Genomic DNA, 11,604 nt, shown 5'->3' on the forward strand with positions numbered 1-11,604 from the left:
TCATTGAATTTTTAAGTATCATCATCATCATCATGATTGTATCAGTCGTTAACTGTCTACTACAGAACATAGGCCTGCCCCATAGGCTGCCATAAGGAATGGTCCTGAGCAATCTGCATCCATTGACTCCCTGCAATGCATTTCAGATCATCCTGCACTGCGTTTGTCTATACAAGATTGACACACAAGTACCTTTTTTCCTCATCGATTGTCGGTTCTTCGAGCTATGTGACCAACCTATTACCACTTCAGCTTGCTTATCCTTCGGACTATATCGGTCACTTTGATTCTTCTGTGGATATTCTCATTTCGGATTCTATCACGCAAAATAACTCCAGGCTCTCTCCATAACTCGCTTTAAATTAATAATATTATATTACTTCTGTATTACTATGCATAATTTTGTATTACTTTCTTACTTAAATATTTAATAAATTTATTTCGCAGAATTCCTAAACGTAAAACATTAATTAGTTATACGCATACTAGTATAACTACTTCAGACTTGCCTGAATACACATACATTAATTAATTGCAGAATTATACGGCCATATAACGCCCAAAAGTATCTTGAATAACCTTTTGGGAGATTCGAGCGAATTCCGCGAGTCGAAAAACACGGTGTTCACAGGTAAAAGAAAATTAAAATGTAGCTACGACGTAAAGATATGGTGTAACATCGGATGCGATAAAATTAATCAGATTATTTAAATACTTATCTACAATAAAAACGATATATAGTGTATAAAAAAATCTAAGTTCATAAAGTGAGTTTTTTAATTTATCCTGGCATTTCCGCACTTACGCTTACATTTGAGCCTAGTAACTACTTGTAGGTAAAGCAATAAATAGTCTTATTAGTAAATCTATTCTATTTCTTTTCCATATTTGTGCCTCTGTCGAAACACAATTTGCCTTATTTCTTATTTGTCCATATTCCTTTAGAAAAAAATATTCTGTTTCACTGGTAGAACGCTCCCTGGTTAAAACCTCCAACTCTTTGGTTTTTAACCAGGAGAACGCATCCTGTATATACGATTAAACTACTAAACTGATTTAGATAGCAATAATAGATAGGTAATTGGGCCCAAGATGGGACCAACATCCCTACAATATTATTATAAAGTACAGGCCACATATTCTGTTTATAGTTTTAATATTACTATCTACCAAATTCAAAATGGACACATTCTTCATCGTTTCCTTTTAACTCCCTTCACGGCGCTAGATTTTTAAGTTCTTTTTTGCATTATCATTTCCTTTGTCGCCCACAATTGTACCTACATCGTATTTCTCATAGCAACAAAAATAGGTCAAGATACAACGAACAAAGTCAGGAGTACTTTACTGTTGTTTCAATGAAATTTAATATGGAATAAGTAGGTACAGATTCTTTGATATACATTTCTATATTTGATAACTAACATAGCACAGTAGTAGTTATAATGTATTATTAAAAGAAGTCTTAAGTTTAATCCAGTAGTTTCCAATGCGAATTTTTAAAATTGTCTCTGGCTTGATGTTCCGAGTCATATACCCCCTTAAATCCATTGTGTTATCATAACGATCCTAATCTGAAGATCTTATTATGACTGTAAGTTATTGTATTTAGTATAATTAATTAATTGAGTTTAAATCAAAATACTTATAATAAAGAAAACTACAGAAGACAAACTACGAGAGTGACAAAGAGCAATGAGAAAATTATAAAACTAAAATATATAAAAAACTAAGACAGTTGCAACAAAAATTTTCCTAATTGAACAGCACTATTTATTGGTAAAAATATACAGTTGTAAATTTCCTAGGTACAAATTTTCTCATTTTTGGCATTTCCAATTATTTGCTATATACTTTTATGAAACATTTCTAGACAGAAAGTTATTCAGATAGAATACCATAAATGCTATTTGTGATGCTCGTTGCACAGTTACGGCTCTAACCGAGATTCTGATTTCCTTTTAAAAGTATGTGAACATTTTTTAAAGTCCTAGTACGTCAAGTAGCTAGGTAAGTACATATTAAGCATCGCGGGAGCGTGGTATATCGAAACACACATTACTGAGAGAATATTTTATTAATAAGATAAAAAAAGAATGTCACAATTTATAAATTACACACAACTCACATTTAGGTACACATGTATTAAAGTAGTGATTACTCAACTTATACGTGTAGGTAATTAAATTTATTCTTTCGACTTTCGATTTACACAAAATACAACAGATGATAGATAGAAATAGATAGCGCAAGTAGTTGACTTCATTAATATGAAAACTGAGTAACTACTCCTTACTGAGTAACTATTACTTGCTACTTAATATTTCAGAACTCACTTATTGATAACTACCGTGCACTAAATGCTTCTAAAAATATCGTGCATTATGTTTTTTACATTAATTCTCTAAACCTTTCTATACAATCGTTTTTTGTAAGAACTCGGATTTGGAGTCACTTAAACTCTATTGACCCTCATTTAAATAAAAAAAATTAACATGCAAATTACATGTTATTGCGATATCTATTTATTTCTATATCTGGAAAGATACCTTTGTTCATGACATAGTCAAAAATTCTACCAATTTATATTTGCAATAAAATGAAACTCAATATTTATATACCTATACCATTACAGTATACCATTATGTACATACATTAGATCACACATACAAAATAAATAACTCATACACTCGCCACCTTAAATTAAGATGAAATAATTACTTATGTCAGTCTAAACTTACGTTCGTGCTTAAACAATTAAAAGTTCCAATTATATACTGTCCCAATAATAATATATTTTAACAAATTAATTCTGTTTCATGCTCAAATTAAACTTAATAAGTACTTAGAAATCTTTTAAAGAAAACAATCAAAATTATTTGGCATTAAGTTATGTCTGTATAAAATAATGGCCTCTTGCTACATTATACACAAGACTCAAGTGTAAATTTACAGTATATAACTATTGCTGAAATATAGCAACGTACATATCAATAACATTTTTCAATCTCCAGTATATATGCTGGAGATTGAAAACACGAACATACATACAAAACTGCCTGCCAAGCGTGGCAACTACTGGCAAAGCCATATACAAGGAGGCCTATGTTCAGCAGCGTACCAAAATTACAAATATTGTATACAAGGTGAAGGTGAAATCAAAATCCTGATTAGGCATCATTTTAAGCAAGTGTTCTGTCGCAAATGAAAATATTTCCATATTCCAGAAATATGGGTCGACAAGGAATAAAATACTTTAAACATCCACATATGCATGGGAAGTTCAAAATTTTTATCGTATTTTGACCCATGTTACGTTAGTGTAATTTTTTTATTGTAGAACACTTGCGTAAAAGGATGCAAACAATTTCGATTATACAGAGTATAAGCTGACTATTCAGTCTCGTTGTCATCACTAGAATCGTTGGATTCCGTTGTCGTTGTTTCCGTGGCCGCTTCTGTCACGTCCACAGAGTTGTCTGCAGCTGACGTGGTCATGCTGTCAGGTAGATGCTCACAGTTCCTCCCACTGACGCCCACGGGGCAATGACACCTGTAGTTACCATCCTCCTCCTCTAACGACTGACACTTGCCACCATTCTTGCAAACATCTGGATTCTTTTCACAATAATTGAGTTCTGAAAATTGAATGAAATTTTAATAGGTGCAAAAGATTTTGTTTCACAAAAAAAACTACATTAATGATTGCACAATTAATATAGAACCAACAAAGAATCTTATTAATTGAATACTACAGTTAAAGTAATGTACAGAATAAATAATATCTCAGATAAATAAAATATCAAGAGTACTTGTGTACACACAAAAATTATAGTTGAATTGAGAAATGACCACGTCAAATACCAATGTCAATTAAGTAATAAACGAGAAGTGTTACATTTCTGCGACTTCATCTGACTTTCAATTTTCATTTAAATAGTTAATTTTTTTAAATATTTTTAGTAATTTTTTTCTATCCAGTTTTTATATTATATTGTGGATTTAAAATATTTACCGTCAATAAATAATTTTCTATTGTTTAATTATGTAAAACTCGCATTGTCATATCGTTAAAGTCGTCAACAATCAAAGAAATAAAGGAAATATAATGCAAATTTGCATTATATTCTCGTCTCTCGAAAGTCTTGGCCCCTGTCACATTGGATTCTAATATGCTCTACGGAAACCTTGTCGAGTGTTACGTACACCACAAAAGCAACACTCAACAAATGCCAGTGGCGAACCTTATTTCTTTTAAGTTTACTCACCTTTATCACACAGCATGCCTCCCCATCCTTTCTTGCAGTTGCACTCCCAGGGCTTATTGCATGTGCCGTTGACGCAGCCAGGGTAGGGGTGACACTGCGAACACGTGGTGCCGGTCCAGCCGACCTTGCACCGACACTCGCCCGGCCGCCTGCAGTAGCCCCGCTCGCCATGACAACCGGATGCACAGATCGCTGTAATTATGATTTAACGTTAGAATACAGACAGACAGATCAATCACTGCTCTATTGGATAACATTTTAAAACACAAAATTTTTCAATTTCATATTTGAATCATTTTAAAATAGTTGTCATTTGTCTAGTACTTTGGAGGGCACGTATGCCGTTGTCCAGTAAGGACCAGGTGTCTTCTTATATAACGAAGCTGACCTAGAAACTTTACACCTAAGGCCAATCGTCACACAAGTAACAATTATAACGAGATAAATATTTTCTGCAGTTTACGAATTATTGCTAATTGTAATATATAACGCTAGAAATTTATTGAAGGTTTATTCAAAACTTACGAGTTTGACACAACAGGCCAGTGTAACCAGGCAGACACTTGCACTCTAGTGGCTTATCGCAGTACCCGTGCTGGCACCCAGGCAGAGGCTGGCAGGACCGACAAGTCGGCCCAGACCAGCCGAGCTTACAACGACATTCGCCTGGTGAGTCGCAGTACCCGCGTGTCGCGTGGCAGTCTGAACGACAGATAGCTGAGGACAAAGAACGGATAAATAGTACAGAATAGAATATCATAAACAAGTGAACGAAGTATGAAAATAGATGAGGTAAATGAGGTTTTGACCCTCTTTTCCCTTTTCCTACCCGTAAAAGATCCTGATAAGAGGATTAAGATATAAAATATTTATTAATGATTATCAATGAAAATCCTTTCATTTATCATTATATATCTACTTTAAGCCTAATACCATAGACCATAAATGAAATAGGTACTTAATTCTTATTGCAACTAATTCTTCTGTCTATTATATCCTATATAACTACAACATCTATGAGTTAATCGATGTATAGAATTCAAAATTAGTTATTTTAATTTCTAAAAGTGGATTTCATCACTAAAATAAACCCTCTGACACGCCTCGTTAGCGTCTTAACGGCTCAACCATTCAACCAATCGTCATGAAATTTGGCATGCAAAGTAGCCGTTTGTTTTTTCTCTCCGTGCTAAATATTACATGTAGGTATTTAGTGAGACAGAGGCTACATTAAACCCAATCAATCAATACCTATGACCCCGCATGCAAGCGAAATCGCTTGCTCATTACAATTATGTTTCATGTCATATAAAATCGACTACAAAAATGTGTAAACAAAATTTAAAAAGGTATTTATTTTGTAGTCGACGGTACATACCTCTGCTAAGATTTAAAAAACAACTCACGTTCGGAACAAAAGAGTCCATCCCATCCTTCGCGGCAAATGCACTCAAACGACTGGTTGCAGTGTCCGTGCATGCAGCCCGGCAGTGGTATGCATTTGTTACAGTGCTCGCCGTAGAAGCCTAACTTGCAACGACATTCGCCCGGACGTTTGCAATAACCTAGAAAAAAAGCATTTAATTTATTATTTTTTCAATAAAGAAAGAAGATAAAGATAAAGTAATTATTTATCCCTATTTACAGTTTAGAAGGCGTACATTAAATTTTAAACGTGAGGAAACAATTGTAACCTCTGACTGAAACTAAATTTTAAGACCAACGCAGAAACCAAAGGTCGATTCTTAATTGAGAAACAAAAGTTAGATATTCCAACAAGTAACCTTTCTGTTCCGTTTGCCTGCTACATGATCTGTCATATTGCTATTTACTGTATAGATCTGGTAGTATTATTTTTATTGTTACCTTATGGCCTCCCTTTGGCCACAACAGAATATCAGTGTTTTGCTCTTTTGAGGGCGAAACAATAAACTGAGTTGTGATCATTTTGTATTGTTATGGCACATGCACAAAAAGAAAAATTGTGTTTTGCTTTTATGTATTTTTTATTCATATCTCTTATCTCACTTTTTATGTATATTTATCTGTCTGTTATGATTTTTTTTTTGATAGGTAAAAATGGTATGGTAACCCCCGCCTGTGCTAACGGGATACGCTGCCGGAGCACCAGTGAAGGGTGATCGATAAGAATGAAAACAGGCCAGTTAGCCCATCATGATGAATTCATCAGGAATTAACCATGATAGTTTCCAGGGAGAACCGCGAGGAGGTCGACCTGGTTGGGTATATTGCTAGCAATGGGATTCTCAGTCTCCATTACTAACAATCCCTTTCCCCCCTGTCTGTTATGATTTGTGTGCTGTAAGTATTGCAAATAAATTATAAATTATATTCCATGCGTAAAGACAGAATACCGTGGCATTTTAGTCAGTAAAAGTCCAGCAGGGAAGAGTCCTACCCTACACGTATGAGTGACACCGTGGATGTCACAGAGTATTCTATGTTGCTCATGGTGTTGTTCATGTCTATAATCAACAGTTACCACTTTCCAGTAGCTTCTTTGCCGTTCTAAGTTGCTTTAAAAATCAGTTGTTAAAGTATAATATGCACTCACTGAAAGTAGGTACGTACCTACTGCATTCATATTACATTAAGTAGACACCTAAAAGCTTTCGCATGTCTGTTTGCAACAAAACTTTCTATGTGAAAGTTCCGGTGAATTAGTGTTCAAGTGAGTAGATCATTTCTTTTTGATAGTAAGAATAATGCACTTTTATGTGCTTACGACGGGAAAAAATTAGATCTAATTAAATATAACATGTATATCTATATATATTTATACTAGCTTTTACCCCTGACTTCGTCCGCGTTACCGAGATATGTTTACTAACCAGGATAAAAATTAGTATACCAAATTTTGTAGTGATTAGAGTTAAGCTGTTAAGGCACTATAAGGTAACAAACAAACTTACTTTTATATTTACAATATTAGTAAAGAGTTAACACTTATAATGGTTTAATATGTATAAGATTTATTAATGACGATTTCCATTACCAGAAAGTTATTTGGAAAAGAATAGGAATAATAACATATCTTCCAAGACTGACCTCACGTCCCCAGCCTTGCTTTTTGTATCGAGATAGTAAACTATAAGTTCACGATTTTATGTAGACAAACTAAATCGGGGGTCAAACCCATAAACCTTGGAAAGAGATCTTATCCATATGCCAACAAGTAGGGAAAGACTTAAACTTCGTGTACGTAGACTCGTTTAAAAATAGTACACCCTCTCTAGACAAGTGGCAAATTGAAACTGGCAGTAAATATATTGTTATTACTACACTCATAAATAAAAACAAGTAGCGCGACATTGATATCTCGTTCTGTCTAATATATACTTACTGTTTTCAAGTAAATTATCAAGAAAAAACGGATGTTGATGTCTCTTTTAGCTCCACAACTTCGAAAATATGTTATTCAAGTCTCATTTGCCACTTATCTTGGAGGACAAAAGATCATCCAATTTCCATTAAATTCTCTCCAAAAACATTCATATTAAATTCCACAATCCTCAAATTGTAATCCTTAGCATATAAGATTTCTTGGAAATAGGTACCTTGGAGCGGATCGCAGCCCTTTTTGCAAATAGGCACATCGCATATGTCTCCCTGCCAGCCGGGCAGACACTTGGGCTCTCCGTTGTCGTCGCACACGTAGTGGCTGTGCTCACTCAGCACTGCAGGCAGCGAGCATGCCTGCCAAAATCACACATTTTGGAATAAATATTACGTATAACATACATAAAGGGGGGAAAGGGATTGTTAGTAATGGGATCTAGAAGTTCCATTGCTAGCAACATACTGTATCAGTTCGACCTCCACGCGGTTCCCCCTGGAAACCATCGTTGTTAATTCTCACGGAATTCTTCACGATAGGCTAACTGACCCGCTTTCACCTTCATCTATCACCTCTCACTGGTGCCCCGACAGCGTAAACCGATAGCGCAGGCGGGGTTACCATTTCATTTTCACCCATTAAAAAAACATACATAAAGTGGTGATGGATAAGTCGTCTGGATAAGTATTAAGTACCTACCACCATCACACTTATTTCCGCCATTAATCGATTTAAAGTGTAATCTCATGATACCGTGCTTCCACCAAATACTTGGGCGACACAGTATATCCTTGGTGTTATGTATATGTCTCAATAGGCGATGCCTGATATAAGACTACTAGTCATATGAAGCTATAGCTCTTTGATATCAAAAAAATCTAGGATGCCTAATCAGTTTTTTTTTAATGAGTAAAAATGGCATAGTAATTTCGCCTGCGCTATTATTATACGCTAGTTCTAGCGAGCATCTAATTAATTAATTGTATGAACCTTCTTGATACAAATGGCACAGGATTGTATTTCATGGCATGAGGGAAAACAGTGTTCAGCAGTGATTAGACTGAGTTAGATTTTCATTACTAACATATAATTTTTTTTCATTACTAACATTTAGTAATGAAAATCTAACGGTTTCATTGCTAGCAATACATCCTATACGGTCGACCTCTACCTTAGATTTATTCTTTATGAATTCGTCATGTGGGCCAACTGATCTGCATAATCCCGCACTAATGCCCGCCAGCGTATACCGATACCGCAGGTAGGTTTCCATTATATAGTAATATTTAACATGTTCATAGGTATATCACGGAGCATATTAACATATAATATGTAAAAGGGTGCAATCCTATCTCCATCACTCGGATTTAATTTGGTTCGCTAAAAATGCTTCCAATCACAGGAGAAGTATTTGAAAATTATCATATAAATTTTTGGTGACTAAAACTCCTAGACCTAGTCGGATGAGCGGGGAGAAGGGATTTTTAGTAATGGAGATTAGTAATTCTATTGCTAGCAACCTATCAGGTCGACCTCCACGCAGTTCACTCTGAAAATCATCGTGATTTGTTGTTGAATTCGTCACGATGTGCCAATTGACCTGCTTCATCATCATCTATCATCTCTCACTGGTACCCCGCCAGTGTATACCGTTAGCACAGGCAAGCTAACCATTCCATTATCATCCATTAAAAAAATAGAGTAAGTAAATCATTAACATTAACCCAGAGCAAAATCATTTAAATTAATATGAAATATTTGTTTACAAGTATGCACTTGGAAAATTTATTAACTGTTATAGAAAAAAATTTGAAAATATATCGTTAATAATTTCAAAACAAGCAAGATTATGAAATACTATACCGAAAATAATATTAGAAAGCCGCGCCTCCTCAAGTAGTTCGATCGTCAGGCAGGATTACAAGCAATAAAAAGATCTCACTGAGTCAGCAAAGGAACTTTCTAATAAGAGCCGCGAGAAAGCAGCGAGAAAGTATGCCACAAGAAAAACCCCGATGAAAATGTCCACCCACCTGTACATAATTTTAAATAATACGTTCAATAATTAAAAACAGTTTTTTTTTTTAATATTAAGTAGATGCGTAAATTCAACTGTAACTCCTATAACTAACATTATTAAAAATGTGAAAGTTGAATGCGCTCTATTTGAATTTAGTTTATTACACAACGTGATTGTGATTAACCGGCTGGACGAATATAAATGAAATTCGATACATAAATAAACCATATCCTCGTTAATTTATACGTAGCAAATGCACGGTATTGAGGTTTTTATAGATTTTTTAAATATTACCGTGTCTAGTTTCAAGAAATCTTTTTTAAAATATGATTCCGAAATAAAAAAGTATTCATAGTTTTAGACACGTGAATTAATACAAAAAGCCAGTACCGTATATTAATTTAAAATACGGTGCCTGCGCTCCAAATTTTATGTAAATTTGTTTACCTGTTTAATAACGAAAATCTTTACAAAGTTTTTCATTAATAATATTTTTACTAATAAAATAAAATTTTACTTAAACAGTTTTTATTCAAAATTTCTATACTCTTAAAATTTTTAACAATAACTAATTGTAATAATAAATGGGCTGTATCTAAACATATAGATATTATTTATTTAGCCTACCTAAATATATAGAAAGCTAACTGAAATTACAACATATTAATAAATATTTAGCTGTTTACCATGGTAATAGAATTTTGTACCATTTTAATAACATTATTTACGACAAAATTCTGGAACTACGAGTAAGTAGAGAAAATTTTAAATGCGCTTTTTTTAAAAAAAATAACAGGTTTAGAAAAAAAACAGAAAACGACGTCTTACTTGTTTCTTCCACTTTGGCAGATGTTTAGCCGGCAAAACAGCAGGACTCATGCAGCATGTCACGACAATAAACACTAAACTCCTCATTTTTACCAACAACCCATTTACTTAGTGCCAATTGTATGAAGTGTGAACACTGAATGTAGATGCAACTACAGTATCGCAAATCGGTAAATGCAATATTGATAACTGTTTATTTTTTATAGCAAATAATGCCGGATGATGCAGCGCGTGCGCACTCCAACGTTATACTGTTATGCTGTGTTATTGAACTTGACTTGAAGCAACTTTCGCCGCGGTCGCTTTTTATGAAGCCATAAAAAGAGCGTTGAAAACGTATTGTCAATGCGCCTGAGACAATAGAATTTGCGTATATCAGTCAATTCCAAAATATTTTATTGGTTGCACATAACATTCAAGTCCTCCAGGGATTACGTCATGATTACTATATCATCGGCTACCATATCATTGGCTGATGTACTCACTATTGATATTTATACCATATCATGTCCAGTCTAGGAATTTAAAAACTCCTTATATATGACGTTGCTGGAAGAAATCTCTTATTAGAGATAAGCTCACCTTTGTACATTATGTTTATAATGAATTATAATTAACAGTATGTTTTGTGTACAATAAAAGAATAAAGAATCGTGGACGTTATCGTTACGTTATCATATGACGTCACCCTTAGACCTTTCTGCCCTGAGATGTATTTCATAGTCTGATTTTATACTAGGGTAGACATCATAGCCTTACTATACATACACTTAAACACTGTAACCAATACAAACATACATACTTATTAACACAAATATTTGTATTGTGCGGAAATCAAATCCGCGACTATCGGAAAATAAAGCGGTATGTTAAGCATTAAGCTTAAGCGGCAGCAGCCAACAGGGTCGTCAATCGCTGTATTTGTGGCCCATTGCTATAATGAATTTCTCTTAGAGCAATTCGAAGAAACATTACAGATGCACTATGTATGCGAGAATTTAGCCAAATTATTTTGCATATTACTTGAACTCTTAAGGAAAATCAATGAAAAATGCCATCTTTCTGTTTCATCTTCAATATATAAATCTTAATATACAAAAAACTGGACATAGACATAAGGAGAGACATAA

General features: G+C 34.2%; 1 protein-coding gene across 1 annotated transcript; it reads right to left on the reverse strand.

The window, feature by feature from the left end:
* Nucleotides 1-2,064: 2,064 nt before the first annotated feature.
* On the reverse strand, nucleotides 2,065-10,724 carry LOC113513047 (neurogenic locus protein delta-like). Its single transcript, XM_026897033.3, has 6 exons — nucleotides 10,475-10,724; nucleotides 7,847-7,985; nucleotides 5,675-5,833; nucleotides 4,794-4,985; nucleotides 4,269-4,460; nucleotides 2,065-3,638 (listed from the first exon to the last, which is right to left on the reverse strand). Exons 1-6 carry the CDS (start codon nucleotides 10,559-10,561, stop codon nucleotides 3,394-3,396), a joined length of 1,014 nt encoding a protein of 337 aa, XP_026752834.2. The 5' UTR covers nucleotides 10,562-10,724; the 3' UTR covers nucleotides 2,065-3,393.
* Nucleotides 10,725-11,604: the final 880 nt, after the last annotated feature.

This window comes from Galleria mellonella, unplaced genomic scaffold (genome assembly GCF_026898425.1).
Source record: "Galleria mellonella isolate WM207_F2 unplaced genomic scaffold, CSIRO_AGI_GalMel_v1 utg113, whole genome shotgun sequence".
NCBI lineage: Eukaryota > Metazoa > Arthropoda > Insecta > Lepidoptera > Pyralidae > Galleria > Galleria mellonella.

Excerpts from the sequence above, each read along its gene's own strand:
- LOC113513047 (XM_026897033.3), bottom strand. The coding sequence starts at position 10,561 with ATGAGGAGTTTAGTGTTTATTGTCGTGACATGCTGCATGAGTCCTGCT. Across the intron at positions 5,834-7,846 it reads GGGCTGCGATCCGCTCCAAG|GTTATTGCAAACGTCCGGGC; the intron begins GTACCTATTTCC and ends CTTTTTTTCTAG. Across the intron at positions 3,639-4,268 it reads AGGCATGCTGTGTGATAAAG|AACTCAATTATTGTGAAAAG; the intron begins GTGAGTAAACTT and ends TTCAATTTTCAG.